Source organism: Ctenopharyngodon idella, chromosome 10, assembly GCF_019924925.1.
Source record: "Ctenopharyngodon idella isolate HZGC_01 chromosome 10, HZGC01, whole genome shotgun sequence".
In the NCBI taxonomy this organism is placed as follows: domain Eukaryota; kingdom Metazoa; phylum Chordata; class Actinopteri; order Cypriniformes; family Xenocyprididae; genus Ctenopharyngodon; species Ctenopharyngodon idella.
Window position 1 is genome coordinate 41,664,973 of NC_067229.1, and position 21,629 is coordinate 41,686,601.

The following is a 21,629-nucleotide window of genomic DNA, read 5'->3' on the forward strand; positions in this document are numbered from 1 at the left end:
GGTAACCAAACATTTTCAATAAAACATCTAAATCTCTGTTATTTCTGTAGATGTATGACAGAAATAAAGTCAAACTCGGGGTTGCAAGTTCTGTCATTACCAATGGAGTTCAACGGAACTTGCAACCATAGTTATCCAACAATGCTTTTGGGAAACACACCCCTGGTTAGTAATAAGTGTAATGCTGTTTAAGGAGTTGTTTAATCCTCTGCTGAGATCTTAAGAGATTTAATGTATTCTATTATAGTCAGTTGTAGTTCTTGTTTTTTCTCTTTCCTTCAGTGATTCTGCTTAGTAACTGCTGGTGTTGTTCACTAATGCTTAATTACTTCATTTAATTATCTCATTAATGGCAATACTGATTTAGTGTTACTAGTGTTATGCTGTGGGGTTAAAAGGCTTAAAGGTGTAAAATAAAAAGACACATCAGTGAAATGTATTTTAACAGTACTAAACTGTAAATTAAGTTTAAAGCAAGCAATAAACTGTAAATTAAGTTTACAGCATGGAAACTGAAGAAAAACAGTCATATATTGGCAAACCTGCTGCCAGTAGTTTACTGTAAAATTAGTGTGAAGTCACTTTGCACTTAATAGAAAAACTCAGTGATTGATCAGGAGAGTAAATGTGGAAATGAAGTGTTATTTTTACGTTTTTACACAACCACATGTAAGCAATAAGGTACTCGAGGCTGTGCTGTATCATGAATAAGTCACGGCTGAAGGGCGTTGTTAGGCATGATGTGGAGTGCCTGCAACCCCTTCAGCCGTGACTTATTCACGATACAGCACTAGCCTCGAGTACCTTATTGCTTACATGTAAAACGGTTACCACACAATACAAATATTAAAGCCAAAAATATGTATCTATGCAACTTTCATGAAGTAAACTTTCCCAAAAAGCCTTCCTTCTGCCGGAAAAAAATAGTCCCTGACCGTGAACAGCATCAGAAGTTACATTATTACGCCATTAGATAGCGGCAAAGACTGTCTTTATGAGTGTGTCAGTCAGTAGTGAAGACTTTTACATTTAAAAGACTGAATTGTTGTGAACACGGAACAAGACACAACTGACAAATGCTTTGACTAGCACTGTCAGTCATGGGAAAACCCCTTAACTGTTAAAAGGACAAGATAATACATTTAATACATTTTACATTTAAACAGATTTTTTATTATGAACATAGGACTGACCTGAAGGAAAATGCTAAATCTGAATGCAGGTAATAAGTTCTACATAATACAGTAAGCTTCAATGAACAATATCAACTGAGAACAAAAAGTTCAAGTTGCTAAGAGTGGTTGCTAAGGGTGTTGTGTAGTGATACACATAACTGTTGTGTGAAGTGGTCATGGCCGTGTTTTATCATGAATAAAACACAGCTATTGACCAATCAGAATCAAGGACAACGTTTTATAAGATGATATAGGGGTGATCTGTTTGTGTTTAATGTTCTGTTTTAGCAGAAGTTGTTTTGTGTGGTTACCGTTGTGCTGGAGAGTAGATCCTGTACTTCAGCCCAGAAGAAGACCTAGAAACATCGATGTTATGTTATTATGCTTTCTTTAAAAGCAGTAACTGTGTAGTTGTTGATGTAGTGTTTGCTGTTGGCTAATTAATTAAATTAAATTGATGGTTTTTAAATGATTTTTTTCATTTGGTTGATTTTACTTTAAAGCATTTTCTTATGATAATTGAAATGACGTTCATGGTTTTAATATGCTTACGTTATTAGCACGTTATGTTAGTTTATAAACTTTAAATGCATTTTATGGCAGTCAGTTTCTGAATTAACTTGAGTTTTAATTTAGTTCAACTGAGCTGCCAGCATTTTACAGGACAACTTTTTACAGTAAAATACTGTAAAAACAACAGTACTTTGCAAGTGAAGCTGCTGCCAGTTAATTACTGCAAATTTACACTGCAAAGTTTTACAGTGCAGCTAAGAACAGCAAACCAGTTTAGTCCAGCAGAGGACAGTCTGTAACAGTGGGATCAACAAACTGTCAGCTTCCACTTTAGATTCAGTGTGTGTTGATTAAACTGCATTTTGTCCTGAAATAGCTGATAGGATAAGCTGTGAAACGGAAAATGCAGCTGTACCGGCAACAGTTTTCCACACTCAGATATTTTGTTTCAAAAGGTACTAAATGTACCATCATGAAGCAGAAGAGAGTTGAATTTCTAGTGGCCCTCCCACCAGGAAACGCATCAGTTTAGTGGTGATGTTATCTGTGATACTAAAAATGATCAGAGAGCAGTCAGACCAACAGCTCTGAGACAGACCCACAGTTCGTACTTGGAGAACATGTATGCTGATGTGATGGAAAACATTTTCTTGCTAGTCCTGGTCACTCTTCTCAGCGTTGTTCAGAATGGTAAGACATTTAGATTTTGCTCTTTTTTTTGTTGTTGTTGTTGTATAGTTTAATAATGTTTATTATGTTTAACACATTGTTTTGTGTTTATACATCTAGCAGGAATTAGTCCATAATCTATCCTACATAAACATGTAAATTCATTAAAATAACCCAAAATACCTAATCTCTAATATACTGACTTCTCCTCTAGTGTTCTTCGCCCTAAAGGTTGAAAAAGAGTGCACAGGTCTCAATTCTAAACAGCATTCTACAGCTTTTGAGCGTTTGTCCTGTGCAAAGTGAGTACCATTGATTCAAGTTTCTCCACTCTGTTCATCCACTATAGAATTTTACTGAAATTATTTAAGATTAGCAATGAGTACAAGCACCAAAAAAGAGCGTTTTATATATATGTATATATATATATATATATACACAGATGAAGAATCCATTCATGAAATAGTGTTAGTGGTTTCTTTTGCATAACAGCTCCACATTTTCCTGTTGCTGGTGAAACTAACTTCCTGCTTTATTTACATAATCCTAATGTTGCAAAAGGGTTGTACTGGTCTGTCTGTAACTGAGCCAATAAATGTATTTATTTTTTTATTTATTCAAACACATTTCTTAACACATTTCTTACATTTCTTAAAATATATATTTCAAATATGCAGAATATACCAAACTGACAGCACTTATCAAATGCCTATCTAGGCTGTTGGTTTCTGGTTTGGTAGTTTGTCTCAATAGATGCAATCATAAAAGTGTCATTAACCACCACCAGAGAGGAAGTAACAACTCTTTCAAAATATTTCCCAAAGCTACAGGAAGTAAGAACTGACAAGACGTTTTTACATCAGTATTTGGTCAAATAGAATGCCAGCTGCGTGATTGAGTTCACAGAGATTATAATAGTTTCTGAAACTGTATAAAGTTTACATAAAGTGATGCTTGTTATTATAAATGAACTGCTTCATAATTATTTATGTACTTACTGTTTTCTCACCATTTAAGTCGAAACTGCATGGACACATACCCCACATTTCTGGCAGTACTGTGGTGCGCTGGTATCTGCCTCAGCCAAGGTACATGATTTAATTTATACCAACACTTTCATCAAAAAAAAAAAAAAAACTTAACTTAAAGGGATAGTTCACCCAAAAATGAAAATTCTGTCATCATTTACTCACCCTCAAGTAGTTCCAAACCTGAATGAGTTTCTTTCTTATGCTGAACATAAAGGAAGATATTTTGAAGAAAGTTTGTAACCAGGCTGCTTTGGGCTACCATTGGCTTTCATAGTAGGAAAAAAAATACTATGGAAGGTTTCCCACATTCTTCAAAATATCTTCCTTTGTGTTCAACAGAAGAAAGAAATTTATACAGGTTTGGAACAACTTGAGGGTGAGTAAATGATGACAGAATTTTCATTTTTGGGTGAACTATCCCTTTAAGTGCCACATTTCTTTACCATATTCTGACTAAATGAACACTTAATTACAAGATTTTTAGAATTAAAAGTGCCTTTGTTATTTTATCATCAATGTTCACTATATGGTGGAAGATAACACACCAAAGAAACTGACCCTTTTGTAATGTAGTAGAAATGGTTTGCATTTCTCGGCTAATAATTCATGATATGACCCATATGCAAATATTTGTCAACATAATAAAAAAAAATAGTAATCGCGTTGCTAAGCAACCGATGCCTACATAATGTGAGTCAGCCCAAATACCTGAGTCAGAAAATTACCTCTACACTAACTGTACATTCATTTCTTGGGAATTAGCCAGCTAACAAAAATATGTTCTAAAAATGTTTTACTAAAGTTCCTAAGTTATAAAAACGTTATTTTTTAATGTTCTCTGAACGTTTATAATGGTTTTTTTATGGTGGTTTTTTTTAGTTATTTCAACGTATCATTTTGCAAACATTATGGGAATGTTTCATAATGTTCAGACAAGATTTAAAAGAAATAAACAAGTATAACATTTAAAAAAAAACATTAGATGAACGTCCAACTAAAATTTTTCAGGGGAAACAAATCCATGAATGATGTATAAATTTTGTGCTAATGTTTTGAGAACATTATTAAATACCAGATAACTTTGAAAGAAAGTTCTGTTAACGTTACTGGAAGAATGTTTGTTTATGACTTTGAGAGAACCTTTCCAGAACGTTATGTGAAGTTTTGAGAACGTTCCCTGTTTGCTGGGTAGTCCATATAACTATAATAAGAACATTTTCGAAGACATTTTATAACAATAAACCATTTTTGTTACAGCTCCAGCTTCCTTTGCTGGCATTCTCTACCTTGTGGTCCGGCAGAAGTACTTTGTTGGCTACATGGGGCAGACTTGCCAGAGGTAAGATTTTAAAACTTAAAAATCCATAACTGTAAACTTTTCACTAACCTCAAAACTACATGGAACCAACAAATGTGGGCTGTTCTGCATTCCAACATCATAAGATGTTCATCATTAGCTAATCTGAATACATATTATCCACTGAACCATTGTAAATGGGCTGAACGTTGATAATATCACTGTGTCAAAACATATTTAACCCTGGATATTGCTTTATACAAGCATGTCCATTCACCAAATTTTGTAACCCAACCGTATTTTTAACAAACCAGATTTGTTGACAGATATTCTTCTTCTATGTTTGACAGCACTCCTGGCTTCCTGTTCGGGAAACGAATTCTCTTTTTCCTGTCACTCATGTGCATTGTGGGAATCATAAATCACCTGATGCTCACCTTTGGCGGCAGTGACTACAAAGAATACATTCAGACCATCACCAAAGCAGCGTCAACCCTTCTGCTCTTGCCCTGAACTGTGCAAGACAGATTTAACTCTCCCTGAGCTAAAACAGTATATTGCAAACACGTCGGCGTAGATAAACTCTTTCAGTTAATGGTTTGTCACTTAGTCAGAGGAAAGTACTTTACAATTAGTAAAGCATTGATCACATTGATAGTCACAAAAGCATTTAATTGCAAAATGTTATATTATAAACATTTACAAATCAACACAAAATTTTACTAATACTATCCCAGTATAAGGTATTTGATGAAATGTTTTAAAGGGGTCATATAATGATTTGGTTTTTTCCCCTGAGGTCAACTTACAAGGTTAGTTTTGTTTATTTTAGTTTTTCATGACCATTTTCACACCTCTCTCTCTCTCTCTCTCTCTCTGAATTTTAGATTTAACAGTCAGCTTTTGTTACTGTGTCTTTAAAAGTACCACAATCTGCTCATGCACAGGATTGAAGCTTTCCTGTTGTGTGAAATATATTTCAGCAAAACCAACAGCCTCTTTGCAAAGTCTGCATTACATAACAGGATTATAAAATAATCAATGCTGAAATGTGTCAAGATTAGACTGAAATTACTAGGGTCCTATGCACAAGTTTCTAACAATACCCTGGAAGTACATGCAGAGCAGTTGGTGCTACACACAGCCAGAAACAGCACAAGAAATGTGTGAACTTGGAGGGTAATGCGACGTTTTACTATGTGTGACATCAGAAAGTTGCAGAATTATCCAGATTGTTTTTAATTATCCCAAAAGATAAAGGGCAATTTGTTGCCTCATGATATGACCCATTTAAAGCAATGAATGTACTTACTGTTTGGGCACTTTTGCATAAAGTAACCCATTTTAAAAAAGTACTGTAACTACCATGAGTTTGTGAGGATTTATGAAATTGACCTTTCTTGCTTCAACAGAATTAAAATTAAGATTAAATTCCTATGATCTCCATTTCTTTATGATCTTATGTATTATTGCTAACATGAGCAAAATAAAGTTTTATTTACAGTAAAACAGTCCTTTAAGGTGCTTTAATGAGTTGCATAGCGCTCATGGTCTCCTCATCTGTGGGTTTCAATTCCACAGACTGAAGTTCTCAGTAGATATTACAACATTTTGGGTGTTGACCTCATCTCCCATGATAAGAGATCTGCAAAATCAAATTTCCAGTCATACTCTCAACACTATACACCCATCAAAGAGGCCTGCTGAATTATTAAAACAAACCTTGAACTGTCGTTTGCTGAAGCCAAACCAGTAGGGAAAGTCAAAAAGGGCGTCAGAACGGTACTTGATGGTAAAATGCGTGTCTTTCCAAGTGGGTTTCACCTTTTCTGCATCAACAAGGATTTGAATGTTCTCACCGACCCATCCCTGAAGTGCAGCACTAACATCAACCTTAACAAAAAAAGCATTCACTTTTCAGTATTTTTTTTTACCTTGCCAGAAAAATAACACTAATCTCATCATAAACCATTGAAAACAAGTCTCCTCCACAGAGGAACTCACATCAACTGTATAGCTCTCTCCAGCAACAGATGAAATAGTCAGGTCTAAACCTCTCTCCATCTCCCATCTGATCATTGGATGACTGCCATTGATCGCCACCACGTAATATCCAAAAGCTATAGACAATAATAAGAAGGGTGAGGCATTTGACTTTACAAATACAGTATGCTACTGTGTCAGAGTTTAATGATGATTTCACTGACAAATATCTCTTGCATTTCCTGTTGACTGACTCATTTTTACCACTTTAGTGATTGTTAATAACAATGAGACCATAAATATCACTGTTTCAAGTACATATTAAAATAGAAACCCTTAATTATGTTTTCTGTGGGGTTTTTTTTAAGTTAATGTTTGAGTTACAGAAGCAGGTCAAATACTTCCACTTTATAAAATAATAGTAGTATTAATAAATCATACATACCTGGAACTTCTCTGTTTGTCTTTTCTTCGACCTTATTGCTGCATGCAGACACCAGTATGTATATTGTCTTTGAGGTTAGTTGTCGTCTCAAATCTGTGTACTCTCCCAAAGTACGTACTGTGATTTCCCTAAAATGGCCATGAAGAGTTACAAAAAGCACGTTATATCTAAACATGTATATTATCATATGACATATACGTTATTTAAATCCATTTACCTTCCTGGAGAATTACAGAAAATCACTTTTCCCTTGCTAGACTGGATTTCATCGATGAACACACAGCTCTTCTCCTGATCCCACTTCACGAGTGTGCAGTCCGCGCGACGCTCGGCAGTGAATCCATGAGGAGGGCTGTTTACAAACGACTCTAGCTCGATAACGTCCATAACAAACCGCGAAATGATGTTTTTCTGCATGTTATTTCTTTTTTAACTTCTTGAGGACAGACCCAAGTGATCGTCCAGCTCATGAATCGCCCTACGCTTTGATTGGTTTGGTGGGTGTGGAGCTAGTTTATGAATCTATGGGCATCAAAGGCACTTGAGTCACTGACTCATAGTTCAGTACAGAGCGGTTCAACATTATGACGGGAAGTTTGAGTTTTATCTCTTGTAATACTGATATATAACGGGGTTATGTGCTCCATGCCCAGGCGTCCTCTTTTTAAACAGCAAACACAGTTTTAAATCATAGTAGATTTAGTGATTTAGAACATCTTTTCTATTAGTCTCTTAGGTCAGTTTACCCTTCAGTAGTGCAACAGGGTTTCCCTGAAGCACAAAAATGTTCCCTTCGGAACATTGAAGTCATTCCCCTGCAGGGGGGAAAAAAACTCCAGCTTATGCCAGTCTAAGATGCTTTGCAGACTACCAGGCTGATCTGTGGATGGTTGTAGAGAGGTTTGGGAGCGTTTTAGGCTGGAATATCCAGCTGAACACCAGTTTGGCCAGGCTGAAACATGAACTTATAAACAGCAAACTCGTTATGTATACTTGTGTGCATGTAGCCTATATGATCCTCCAAAGAAGTATATTGATAGTTTTTAACTTACAGTGTCAGTTTTACATTAGCCATTAAAAAAAAAAAATCCCCATATTTTTTTCTATTTCACTCCCCAAAAATGTCCACTTACTCAATGCAGATGATGATACAGGTTTTGCACAATTTCAAGCTGTTCCAGCTCCAGCTGGTTTAGGTGGTTGAACAAACTACAAGACAGTGGAACTGTTTGTGACCTTATTAACCACAACAGCTTGAACCGATTGACCAACTTTTAGACTGTTATGAGCTGCTATTTCCAGTAAAATATCAAACAAATGTTATGGTAATGGTTTGTTTTTTAAATTTTTTATATTATTTACCCTGGTTTCTACTCAGAAAAAAAGCAAGTCCAGTTGGTCAGATCAAGACATCTAAACCAAGTTTTAAAATGGTTTATGTTTTTTAACCTTAAAAAAAGAAAAAAGTTCACCTTTGGGTAAACTCTTATTAAATTATCAATAACTAGATACATTACCGTTCAAGTTTGGGAGCAGTACACTTAAAAAAATAAATAAATACTTTTATTCAGCAAATAAGCATTGAATTGATCAAACGTGACAGTAAAGACAATGTTACAAAAGCACAACTGTTTTCGTCACTGATAATGTTTCTTGAGCAGCAAATCATCCTATTTTTATGATTTCTGAAGGATTATGACACTGAAGACTAGAGTAATAATGCTGAAAATTCAGCTTTGATCACAGGAATAAATTATATTAAAATAGAAAAGAGTTGTTTTAAATTTTTCACAATATTAGTTTTTACTGTATTTTTGAGAAAACAAACACAGCCTTTGTGAGCATAAGAGACTTCTCAAAAACATTTTAAAAATCTTGCCAACCCTAAACTTTTGAACAGTAGTGTATATGTATGCAGATATCTATGATGAATCTTAACATTAAGTTAAATTGCATTAAACATTAATAAAATGCACAGCCATGCCAACATGCCATACTTTTACAAACTGCGAAACGTGAACGTTATACGGGTGTATGATGATTTAAAAAAAGAACTATCTTTTAAAAATAATTCTGAAGATGTAAAAATCAAAGTCAAATGCAAACAAGACAAGTAACAAAGAGAAGTAAAAAATTTATTGCAGTATTTGCTCCTCCACACATGCTGGGGGTCCCTTGTCCCGCTGTGGGGTGTAGAGACCCAAACCCTGACCCAATACATCAAAATCTACATTTACAAAAAAAAAAAAAAACCTCCCTTCCATGTCGGCAACAGATACTGCATGCTCTGCTTTAACTGAATAAATTATGTCCAGGAGACTCCATTTTACAGCACAAAAGAAGTAAAACATAAAGCAGAGGAGATGTTTAAAAGTTTATTTCCCTGGAAACTGAGCTAAGCTAAAGAAATCCATCCGGCGCTAGGTTAAACTCCAAGGTCACTTTATTAAGAACATCAACAGACTAATTTCCAACATTCACTTTAGGTTTATTTCTTTTAAACAGATTTTTTTTTGTCAGAGATATAAACATTTTTTGTTTCTGTTTTGTGTTAAACTATGATACAGTGGAGGGGGAAAAAAATTTCAAACAACCAAGTTGCTGCAGAACAGCGAAGGAGCTCCATTTCTTTCTTTTCCGTTTAACTTAAAAGATGTACAGGATTCACATCTACATTTTCCAAACAGACCACACTTTTAAAATCGTCGCTCCGCAATTCGACCAGTTCCGCACTGGATCTTAAAACCTGTGAGTCTGTAGTACTTTTCTCTCCAACTTAAGTTTATAAAACGTTGAATCCTGATGAAGTTTGGCTGCTGAGAGTCTGTTGGGTGTAACAGTTCGAGAGTTCTTACAGATTTAATTAGCTGGAAGTTCCTTCCTTGGCTGCGTACAGTGAACGTAAAGTCTGCACTACTTTGTTGGTCAGTTTGTGTGCGCTCGTCAAGGCAATTTTCTTGTAAATAATGTCAGACTCCTTTATAGTGTCCACCCAAGGCACCAGTTTACGTCCGTCACGTTTCTTGGCTTCCGCCCAGGTACCAGAGTAAGATCCGGCCATCCAGCGAACGCTGTAGCCTGTGCTTGTCTTCTGAATAACACGTGCTATCTGCGGCCGGTCCTTATACTTGGGGCAGCAGATAGCGATGACATCCTTGGCTTCTACCGTTGCGTTCATGTGACCTGATGCCTCTGCGGAATCTCCGCTTCTCCTGGATCTCCGTGACGACTAGAAGAGAACAAACAAATGGTGTTTTAAAGTGACGGTAACACCGAGATGCAAGACATCAACAGTCAAATAAAAAGTTTTCTTACCCCAGGAGCCTTTTCGTCTGCATCACTGTCGTCATCGTACGAGTCAGCAGCATTATTCTTGGGGCTGGAGCCTCCTAGTAGAGCAGTGATGGCTTTATTTCTTGCGTGGGTACTGGCTGAAGCCTCCCCCTCCTCATCTTCCTCATCCGGGTCCAAGTGTTCCATCAGTACCTTAAACTGAAGAGCAAACCAGTTCGAGATGGTAAGTTCGATTCATTGTTTTGAATCAGTTCAGATGGGCCATTTTAATAAAACAAAAAAACAATTCAATGAGCTGTTTCTGTCATTACTAAAAAATGTAAAAAAATCTTCATACTACATATTAAAATGTTGCAAACAGTGTTATTTTAATATTATTTATACAGTATTATAGCATTTATTTATATTTTGAATTAAATGTTTATATATATATATATATATATATATATATATTTTCAGCCTTTTTTGTTTTAGTTTTAATAATAGTACTTCAACTTAACCTTATTTTTTTTCATTTAGATGTCAAGAAATATTTCTAATATTCATTTAATTCATTTATGAAGTTTTTCCATCTAACATTTATTTGTTGTATAAATTGTTATACCGGTATATAAAAACGCATATCAAGTCATATTTTCATATTATGCATATATTAACTTATTAAATCATACTTCCTTTTGTTTTAAAGAAAACAAGCCTTGATTATTTGACTGAAAAACCCCATCCATTTAATTTTTAAGCCACTTTAGAGCAAATAAATAAATAAATAAATAATTTAATTATTAATTAATTGGTATTAATTAATTTATTTAATTATTAATTACTGTATATTAAAATGTTGCAAACAGTGTTATTTTCATATTATTTATACAGTATTATAGCATTTATTTATATTTTGAATTAGATGATTTTTTTTATATTTTCAGTCATTTTGTTATATACTTCTCATTTTTTAGTTTTTTTTTTTTAGTTTTTTTTTTAGTTTTAATAATAGTACTTCAACTTAACCTTATTTTTTTCACTGATATGTCAAGAAACATTTCTAACATTCATTTAAGTAAATATTTACATTTTTCATCTAATATTTCGTCATGTAATATTTCATTGACTATATTTTATTTCAACTATTTCAATTAGCAAAAATGACTTTTGATAGTTTATATCAAGACTAGTTTTAAATGTTGGCAAATTGTTATACTGGTATATAAAAATGCATATCAAGTCATATTTTCATATTATGCATATTAATCATTCTTCCTTTTATTTTAATGAAAACAAGTCTTGATTATTTGACTGAAAAAAAAACCCATTTAAATTTAATTGCAAGTCACTTTAGAGCAAATAAACAAATAAAAAAATAAATAATAATACATTATAATCATTTAGCTGCAACTAAACATGAGGCAAAATACAAAACAAAAGAGGCAAATCAAAATGTTTACATCTAAATACTGTCTGACGACTCTCCTCTTGACATCGTAAGTAAGATCTGCATTGGACAGGCTGTTCGTCAGGTAGTCCAATGTCTGCCGTGGGTTGAAATGCACATTGGCCTTCCTGTTTACAGCCTTGTCATAAACTTTTGCAGATTCTGTAGGCGAGTACTTCAGAATTTTACTGCAGGAAGAGCAAAAAAACATGTGTTATAAAGCCAGTGACTATTTTCATATTACAGTTAGCAATTTCCAGACCAGAATGCATTCTCACCTGTCGGAGAAGCCGTAGAGGTTCTTAAGGTGCTGCTTGAGCATCAAGAGCAGCAGGATGCCCTGAGAGGCGTTGGCAAAGTCCAATAAGGGATTGGGGTTGTCAGGGAGACGTAGCATCACCTTGTCCACATCCTCTATATCGAGGTCTGAATCAGAGTCTGAGTTCACTGCAGCAGCTCGCCTGGGTTTCTTGGGCCGACGGATGACATCATCATCACTGCTATCACTATCACTGCTGCTTTCCCTGCTACTCTCATCCTCTTCCTCAGAGCCATATTTTTTCCCTCTCTTTTTTTTCTTCTTTTCCTGTGGTCTTGGCTCTTTCAGCAAGGACTGTAATACAAGGCAAGTTTATTAGAAAATGAAATGTCAGCTCAGCCCTCACAAAAAAAAGGTACAAAAAAATAGGGCAAGAAAATGAAGTCAGAGTGAAAGAAGATGCAACCCTGTTACCAAAATCTAAATACACTTTAAAATCTCTGTTGTTATAAAATATAAAATGTTTTTGTAAAACTGTATTTTAGATATTTTTTTAAATAATTTTCTAGCATTAACCATGAAAATATGGAAGCCCTAAGAGGCCATGGATTATTATTATTTTTCTTTCTTGTTTTCTTGTGATCACGACTCAATTTTCTCATGATCTCGACATAAATTGTTTTCTTGGCAGGAATAGGAATAGGATTATAGGAATAAGAATACAAGTGTTTAAACCAACCCTACTTTTCATGCCATAATAATTTTCTATCTATCCAGTATGAGAGAGTTAAGGTAGAAACATAGAAATTCAACAGATTGAGTGGTTCGGAAAGCAACTAACCTCTTTGAAAGACTGCAGCAGGTTGCTGCCGGACACAGACAGTGTGATGTCTACATGATGCATAATGAACAGCGGCTCTTCCTGACTCTGAAATGGGAAGCAGGCAAGATTGTCTGCGATAAACAACAGCATGTTCACATCCGACTTCTGTATGGGAAGAAAACAAAATAGCATTAATAAAGGCCTCCGAAACACACACCACTCAATAAGGCTAACCGCTATAGGGAAGCATTAACTGTAGTTACAGATCATATTACCAAAGAAAACAAACAATAGAGTAACATATGATGCAAAAAAGGTCACTAACCGCATTGTCGTCAAACAGGTTGAGCAGCGAGATGAGGAAAGCCCTGCGGTGTTGCCTGTTTCCACGCACCATGGTGTAGAGGTGAGAGCAAAGAGCCGTGTTGATCTCATCCTGTCGGAAACCCCTGATTACTGTGTCCTTTGAACCCACGATGGCTTGCTGAACCTGATAGGACATCTTCATCCCCGCCACAGCCTTCATCTGTTTAGATAGCACATACGCCCAGTGTTATTTTAATAGGGCTGGGTAAAAAATAATAATATTGATTTCTCGATTTTAATCGATTCTCAGTTTTATGAACCGATATTGATTCTTAAATCCGAAGAACTTATCTTTCAGTCTATGTTGTTTTCAGTTTATAAATGAACGGATCATGGTAGCGCGTCTCCCATCCCATTAATCACAATAAACTTCGTGCTTTGTTACTTTTGATATGAAACAGTCTCAGAATTTAAATTCTGTCCATTGTATTATGAAATTCAAACAATAAATACAGTTTTGGCACTCTTAAAAGTGGCATGATGGATCGCTGTAGCGCCTCAGTTCAAGCGGCACGTAAAACTCTTTCGTTTTACTACTAGTTATAGCATTAAATAAACGTGAATGAACATTAGAAGGTATTTTGAAAGATACAGTACAACACACCGAAATCCGTATTAGGTCTCATGTAATCGCTCGATCAGTGTTTTAACCGTGGAAAGACGTCAATAAAACAGCTTGTAAACAATGTCATCTGACATCACATTTACCTCAGAAAAGCCATTTAATGTCCATAAACTTGTTAGTCAGCTAGAAAAATTAACCGAGCATTATGCTAAATATATGCACCATATTACATTTTCATTATATTTTTTACTGTTCTTCAATATTTAATGTATGTTTGAATAAATCCATCAAGTTATGACAGTTTATATTTCAAAAAACGAATTGGAGTTCACACATAATTATGCAATTATGAAGTTAGTATTATACTTTATTATTTTAAAAACTTCCTTGTGTGTAATTTAAGTGTTTGTATACAAATCAGTTAATTTTAACATTCAATATTATAGTAATGTAGTACCAACTGACTCCCTGTATAGTTTACAGCATTAGTTGAGAGATTTTTTATTTCCTTGAGAAAATTTGCCATGTACTGTGATATGTATCCAAATTAATCAATATCCAATCAAAAACGCAAGCTTGTGAATCGAAATCAAATCAAATCGTGAAATTTGTGTCAATACCCAGCCCTATATTTTAGTATCATCGAGATGCTATTAAAGTTTTTATTAACATTTTGAATTAATTTTTATTTGTATATTTTCCAATTTCATTTTAACCATGGCTGATGTTTTAGTAATTGTGTTTTGTAATTTTTTTTTTTGTGCTCTTTGGTCAAAATGTTACATCTTCATTTAAATGGGATGACACTTGGTGACTTTTGTGGCACTTGTTATGTGAGAAAAAAATTGTGGACATGAGTTGAAAAGGTTAAATGGTTCTAAAAAAAGTCACACTTTTTTTTTTTTTTTTTTTTTTTTTAGGACCATGCGTCTCTGTGTTTCAATGAAATTAGCGCATTAATATAGAACGGTGATTAAACTGACTTGGAAATACCTGTGCATTAAATGGTTTTATTGCATACCTTCCAGCTGATCAAAATCGAGTATTCAAACTAGGACTGGGACAATATATCGATGCATCGCAAATCGAGAAATGATTCTGGATTGATTAAGATTTTCCGAATGCATCGCGATTCTCTCTCGAATCGATTCTGAGCTTAGTTTTTAAAAGCAGATGGCACTGTGTGCTTTAGAAACAGCCATACTCTGCTTGCTTCCAATTCTTTACACGTTAATCTCACGTCGTAAAAGAATTCTGAGGTGCAAATACATTGTCAGACTCAGCCGAACGCACAAGCGCTCTTCTCCGTGACCATTTGAGATTGTGGTTAAAAACTATCCTAGAGCGCCATCTGCTGTTAAAAACTAAGCTCAGAATTGAGAGAGAGAGAGAGAGAGAGAGAGAGAGAGAGAGAGAGAGAGAATCATGAAGCATTTGGGAAACCTCAGAATCGATCCACGAATCGAGATGCATCGCTTTATTGTCGCAGCCCTAATTCAGACAAACTGCACTCTTTCTCTCTCTCTCTCTCTCTCTCTCTCTCTCTCTCTCTCTCTCTCAATAGGCTAATTCTTTCAAATGATTCATGGCTAGCTGTGCATTAAAAAAACAGTTTTGCGTAGAGTGGTTCTTTGCCTCCACGTCATGCATTAATATCATTTAATGCACAGCTAGCTGTGGATTATTCACATGACAAATGCACGTTAGTTGCTCAAATCCACTTACATGAATGAATCCCGTGTATTTCTTATCAATTTCCACCAGCTGTTGATCGGCTTTATTCCTCATTGTGGGTTCCGAGTCTGTTCCCATGGCGATAAGATATGGAACACACTGATGGAGGAGGATACAAGAAAATTAACTAAAGACACTTTCAGACTGGTTTTGGGAGATTTTGCGCAGTGGATACGTACCTGTACGGGATGAATGAGGCCTTGGTTGAGCGTCAGGGCGATTACATTGAGGGCAAAGTGCCGCACGCTGGATTGCGTGTGGAAAAAGCTTTCTAGCACCTGCTTGAGGTAGAGCTGCATGATAGAACTGCTCATGCCAGAAGAGATGTCACCCATCTCCTTCAAGTCCTCCTGCTTAGACATCTTCTTCCCTGCAAGGTCCAAAGAAGTAGAATGAGAATGGCTAATTGGCTAGCTACTACCAAGCTGAATGTACTTTATAAACGACACTCACACTCCCTGTCGGCTTCCTGCATGCGTGAGTCCTCCTCCTGCAAGTAGGTCTGCAGGTTCTTTAGCACCTGGATCTTCAGATTTACCGATGTTTTCCTGTCAGCCAGGAGGCAGTTGTAGAGGTTTTTCACATCTGAAGCAAACATTAGGCCTGGGTGCTGGATGAACAGGAACCCTGAAGAACCAATAGATCAGTTATGTTCACCATTAATGCAGTCAAAGGTGAAAACAGGAAATTCAGTGATTATGGAGAGCAAATATTTACCTAGACCAATGATGGCCTTGGTCTGCACCTCCTCATCCTCGTTCTTAGTGAAATACAGCAGCAGCTCCAGCACTTTGTCCTTTATGACCACCTAAAAGAGAGGAAGACCATTAACCAGACAGGTAAAAAAGTGAATCTCATGAAAACATGTCCAGGTTACATTTGACAGAAAAATGAAACATACTTTAAGACCATTAGGTGGCCAATTAAGCACATTTTAGCCATAATTCTCATTATCATAATGCGTCTGGACATTTCTTTTTTATATATATATATTTTTTTAAATTATTCATTTACTGTCAATGGTGATTCCCAGATTCTAATTTCTTTAATACAGTGCTTGTTATAGTTTCTAAAATGATTTAAATCAGCATTAGAAGCAGCAATTATGCATTTATTAGCTTTTTCACATTAACAGCAATGACAGATTTTTTGAGAATCTTTAAAAATAAACTGATAATTGATTTAAACAAAAAATTAATAAATAAATCTGTAACTATAATACATAATAAACTCAATAGAATTTATTTATTTAGATTTTGGGATTAATAAGACCCATCCTTGAATATAATAAAATTGCTTAAATATTTTTAAAAGAAATATGATTGAAATCATTTAAATAAATGAATACAAAAGAATAAATAATTAATAATTGTAATTATAATATATTTTAAATGATACAATATAAATTTATTGTTTGCGTCTATTAATATTTATATGAATAGAATTTATTTATTTTAATTTTGGGATTAATAAGACCCATCCTTGAATATAATAAAATTGGTTAAATATTTTTAAATGAAATATGATTGAAATCATTTAAATGAATACAAAAAAAAAAAAAAATATATATATATATTTCATAATTGTAAATATAATATATATTTAAAATAATACAATAGAATTTGTTTATTTGCATTTATTAATATTTATATGGATGGAATTCATTTATTTTGATTTTGGGATTTCATAAGACCCGTTTTATGTTTTAAATACATTTTGGGATGAAGAAAACTCTTGACACGTTTTGTGAGACTAACTGAAATGCAAAAGCATTTCTTGATCTAAAAAACAAACAAACAAATGAATTAATTTGACTACACAGTCCATTGTAATCTATTATAAATAGTTGACAACTTTTATTAACGCATAAAAATATTTCCTGGGATTCAAGACTTTTAGAATCCAGAAATCATGTCCTGTGACTGAGGATCTAACCTTATTACTGCCTTTGAACTCCTCTTGGTCAAAGTCAAAGTGTCGGCACAGGGCCCCCACAGTGAAGAGTGATCGCAGCAGTGCAGGTTTATTAGAGGCCAGTACGGTGCTGTTTGGGTCTTCCTGATGCTGCAACTTCAGCTTGTTTAGTGCTCCTTCACATGGAAGAAGAAGAATTTTTTAATGGTGATTAATACTCTCAGGATCACAGAAGAGCAAAAGGATCCTGACAGGTTTTGAAATGTACTCACCATAGTATCGGTTGAAACAAGACCACACAAACTTGAAATTATGGGTGACCTTATTGACGACCGCACCGAGACAACTCACACAGTGCTGCACAACCTGCGGAAAACAAATGAGATGGCACTGTGAAGCTGTTGCCGTACAAAATGCTGGACATGAGAGCTGCTGATACTCTCACTTCAACTGACCGTCATGCCGTATTTGATGATGAGTTTCATCAGGTCTTCTTCCATGGTCGTGAGAAAGCTTTCACTTGGATGATCCATCAAAGGAACAACAAGCTCCAGGATTTTAGCCACATTACAGATCACCATAAAATCACTCTGAGTCTGTAGGGACACAATAAGCACCTTCACTCTCTGGCCCCTAGATGGCAGCATGACACCACTTATTGCAATACATCCTGAGTTTCTCTACAGCATACTCACATTACACTTTGTGGTCAGGTACGGCTGCATAGTCATGGCGTGTTTTACCATCAGCTGGGGTCGGATCTTGCTAAACAGGTACAGCGTGGTAATACAAGCCACTAAGCGACTGGACGTCAACCCCTTATTCTCACAGTCTGCAAAACAAGAACAACAACTCAACAAAAGTTCAACTGAGGTAAATCCTTTGCTTCATAATTTAATACAGGCCTTACCAGATAGTGACTCCTCGTATTTCAGAATATGCTCTACAAGACTGTCCACCAGCTGAACACAAGCCTTCCTGGCCGGTTTGTACGAGGCGTCCTCCTCTGACTTCAGCAACTGTGATTACATAGGTTACAACAAGGGTTAGGATATCATTTTTATCCAAAAAAGTACAATGATTACAGTAAAAACTTGTTCTGGAGTAACCTGGGACTAAAGCTGCAGTCACATTTACAGATGCTCTGTGAAATTTCGTAGGCGAAATCTAGTCATTTCATTTTCAATCTGCATGCCGGGGCTTTTTTTCTGAGTTCCCCAAGCAGATTTAGTTTATGTTTAAGTTGGTCACACAAATTCGCTGGACTGACCAACAGAAAACTGCTTGGTCTGAAAGTGACTTCAGTGTGAGCTGCACTATTAATCGACAATGGACTTTTTTTGCCCGTGAAATTTCGCCTAAAATTCGCTTATGGCCACTGCAGCTTAATGCTGCATTTAATTCAACTCAGAAAATCTGAATTTATAACCTGGAAAAGTGGAGAAACAGAATGGATTTAAAGTATTTTGCTTATGTATCACCTCTTTTTTGAGGTTCAAACCTACAACCTTTCCAGTTACAATCCCATGCTGCGTTCACAGCATGTCGTAATTACCGTAAATAAAGTTTTGTATGCTTTTGAATTGCTCTTGCGGTACTTTGATTTCATACACTGATCGGTCTGCACAGCGCCGATTCTAGTGGAACACACCTTACAGTTCAGAAACGTTACGGTAATTACGACATGGCGCTGTGAACGCACCTCCAGATCTTTGAGAACCTTTAACAATGCAAAACGGTCAAAACAAAACAAAATCAAAATTGTCAATGAACTGTAGATGGGCAACTTACATTCTGAAGCAGCTGTTCAAACCAGTCGTAACCAGAATCCCTGCAGGCAGCAACCTGAGAGACAATGATTCATGTCAGAGGGACATAATGTGACCTTAAACTTCATGTATTCATGCACACATCTTGGGGTCAGATGGTTTTTAGCCCACTCTGCAGATCCTTACCACATCTGTGATGTTGAGAATCTTGCGAGTCATGGCCTCCTTATCATGATTAGGTGTAGGAGTGAACCAGAGCTTCTGAAACGTCTCATTAACCAATTTCTGAACCAGAGAAAATAAAAAAATATATTTATTTATTATTAATAGGGCAGCACAATAATAAAATTAAAAATAAAATGATAAACAAACAACAAATATTTAGGGGTCTAATAAGAAAAAAAGTATTTTTTTATTATGTATTTTTTTGTATTTACGCCACTATAATTTTAATTTATATACTTAATAAAACTAAATAAAAGTTTTAAAAGAGAAAAACATCACAAACCTTGATGCCTTCTTCGTCATTGACCCTCCTGATCATCTTTACACACATCTCTGTGATCTTGTTGAAGGTGGGCTGCTCCAGACAGATGTCTCGAAGGATTTTAATTACCCTTTTCCTCACACTGATGCCTGTGTCCTAAAGAAAACATATTTGCCAGCACAAATCAGCCTACATTGCTAACTGGAAACAACATTATTTATTAAATTTACAATAATAAAACAGTAATTATCGCTATATAAACCCAGACAGTGATGGATGTGAAGCAGAGGGGTCTTGTATCATCCTGAAGTGGTTTATTTCATGACTATTGCCAAATAAATAAACAAATAAATAAATAAATAAACTGATGTGAAATATTGATTTAAATATAGTTTTTTGTTAAAAAGCGGAAAAATACAAAACATTTGGAAAATTAAAGAATATTGTTTCCAGGATTGATGTCATACATAAAGTATCTGATAACAATATTATAATCATATTAATATTAATTGTTTTTGTTTTACTGTAAAAATAATTCCTAGAGAAAAACCTTTTTCTTGTATAACAGGAAAAATAAAAATAAAGAAAAAATCATTTAAGTTAAAATTTTCTTATTATATGAGAAGAAAGATACTAGCTATGACATTAAACTAGCTATTAAGGAAATCTGTTAGGGTCAAAAGTCAAATATTTTTGCAGTCATTATACAAAAAAAAAAAAAAAATAAATTTTATATATATATATATAATTTTTTTTTTTTTTTGTTTTGTTTATAAAATGCTACAATACTGAAGCGTATATGTGCAACAAAGAAAAAGCACAAACCAGGATGCGCTCGATCAACATGTCGTAATACTGTTCGGTTAGCTGGGGTCGACTCAGTACGAAGCGCCCCAACAGCTCCACCGCAGCCTCTCTCACACTGGTGGAATTATCCATCAGTCGGCCATGAACTCCCCGCTGCATGTCCGACTGCAAATGAGAGCATTAAAAACATGCATATGAGAACATTAAAAAGCTTTGCATTTTTCCAAGAGTTTTGAAAAAAAAAAAACTGCACTCACCCGCGCCAGAATGCTCGGATCCACCGCGACCACTTCAGAAAGACACTTCATCGCTTTAGTTCTCACTGCTATGGCACTTTCACCAAGAACTCTCAAGATCTACAGACACAAATGTGGAGACGTGTTAGTGAGATGCAAATACAATGGAAAATACAGAGAGATGTGGTGACCTCTAACCTGTGTGAGATAAATATCAAAGCTCTGTGCAAACGGCCTCATGGAGGCCAGATATCGCACAATAAGACACGAGTCCTCGTAGTCCACAGTATCCGAGTTGACTCTACAGAAAAACGCATAGGTTTCAAAACACTTCCAAACAAGTTTTTTTTTAACCACTGACTATTTAAAGAGGCCATATTATGCCATTTTACAAAGTCTTGATTTTGTTTTTGGGGTCTACTAGAAGCTTTTCATGCTTGAATGATCGAATGTTCAAAAAAAAAAAAAAAAAAAAAAAAAAAAAACATTTTTCCCTATATTATTGCAGCACCTCTCTTCCCAGTCTGTCAGTAACGCTCTGTTTAGTTCCTATCTCTATGAAGCCACGCCTTCCAGCTAGACCAGTGTTTTGTGATTGGTCAACTGCTTCGAGCATGTTTGGGAAATGTCACGCCCTTTAACATAACTGCAAATTTCAACTCACTAATAACGCAACTCAACCAGGACCCACTCCTTTTATTTTGTGTATGCCTTAGAATTATTTAAATGAGGGATAGTGTGACGTGTACGTTCTCAGAAGAAAATTCAAGACTACAATCGAGGCGTTTCAGGGAGTTCAGAAACAGTGCTTATTGATCTAGAAAATAACTCCC

At 35.3% G+C, this 21,629-nt stretch overlaps 2 protein-coding genes and 1 long non-coding RNA gene across 6 annotated transcripts in view; 1 reads left to right on the plus strand and 2 right to left on the minus strand.

Annotated features, from left to right (window-relative positions):
• The first annotated feature begins 2,180 nt into the window (after positions 1-2,180).
• On the plus strand, positions 2,181-6,120 carry alox5ap (arachidonate 5-lipoxygenase-activating protein). Its single transcript, XM_051910877.1, has 5 exons — positions 2,181-2,378; positions 2,572-2,659; positions 3,375-3,445; positions 4,646-4,727; positions 5,036-6,120. Exons 1-5 carry the CDS (start codon positions 2,309-2,311, stop codon positions 5,196-5,198), a joined length of 474 nt encoding a protein of 157 aa, XP_051766837.1. The 5' UTR covers positions 2,181-2,308; the 3' UTR covers positions 5,199-6,120.
• On the minus strand, positions 5,337-7,655 carry LOC127521538 (uncharacterized). The gene is made up of 5 exons (XR_007932390.1): positions 7,331-7,655; positions 7,114-7,241; positions 6,690-6,805; positions 6,408-6,578; positions 5,337-6,330 (listed from the first exon to the last, which is right to left on the minus strand). It is a non-coding gene; the product is annotated as an uncharacterized LOC127521538 (long non-coding RNA).
• A 1,572-nt stretch (positions 7,656-9,227) lies between these two features.
• Positions 9,228-21,629, minus strand: part of nipblb (NIPBL cohesin loading factor b) — a 34,863-nt gene continuing 22,461 nt past the window's right edge. For all 4 annotated transcript variants that reach the window (XM_051909053.1, XM_051909055.1, XM_051909054.1 and 1 more), the window contains 21 exons: positions 20,995-21,097; positions 20,818-20,916; positions 20,579-20,725; positions 19,775-19,909; positions 19,453-19,551; positions 19,289-19,342; positions 18,408-18,516; positions 18,193-18,329; positions 17,953-18,093; positions 17,770-17,863; positions 17,519-17,673; positions 16,301-16,391; positions 16,037-16,210; positions 15,763-15,953; positions 15,575-15,682; positions 13,244-13,444; positions 12,937-13,083; positions 12,115-12,449; positions 11,850-12,024; positions 10,429-10,605; positions 9,228-10,342 (listed from right to left, as the gene is read on the minus strand). In XM_051909053.1, coding sequence (XP_051765013.1) covers positions 9,977-10,342; positions 10,429-10,605; positions 11,850-12,024; positions 12,115-12,449; positions 12,937-13,083; positions 13,244-13,444; positions 15,575-15,682; positions 15,763-15,953; positions 16,037-16,210; positions 16,301-16,391; positions 17,519-17,673; positions 17,770-17,863; positions 17,953-18,093; positions 18,193-18,329; positions 18,408-18,516; positions 19,289-19,342; positions 19,453-19,551; positions 19,775-19,909; positions 20,579-20,725; positions 20,818-20,916; positions 20,995-21,097 — 3,238 coding nt within the window. In that variant the 3' untranslated portion in view covers positions 9,228-9,976. The remainder of the gene's footprint in view (positions 10,343-10,428; positions 10,606-11,849; positions 12,025-12,114; positions 12,450-12,936; positions 13,084-13,243; positions 13,445-15,574; positions 15,683-15,762; positions 15,954-16,036; positions 16,211-16,300; positions 16,392-17,518; positions 17,674-17,769; positions 17,864-17,952; positions 18,094-18,192; positions 18,330-18,407; positions 18,517-19,288; positions 19,343-19,452; positions 19,552-19,774; positions 19,910-20,578; positions 20,726-20,817; positions 20,917-20,994; positions 21,098-21,629) is intronic.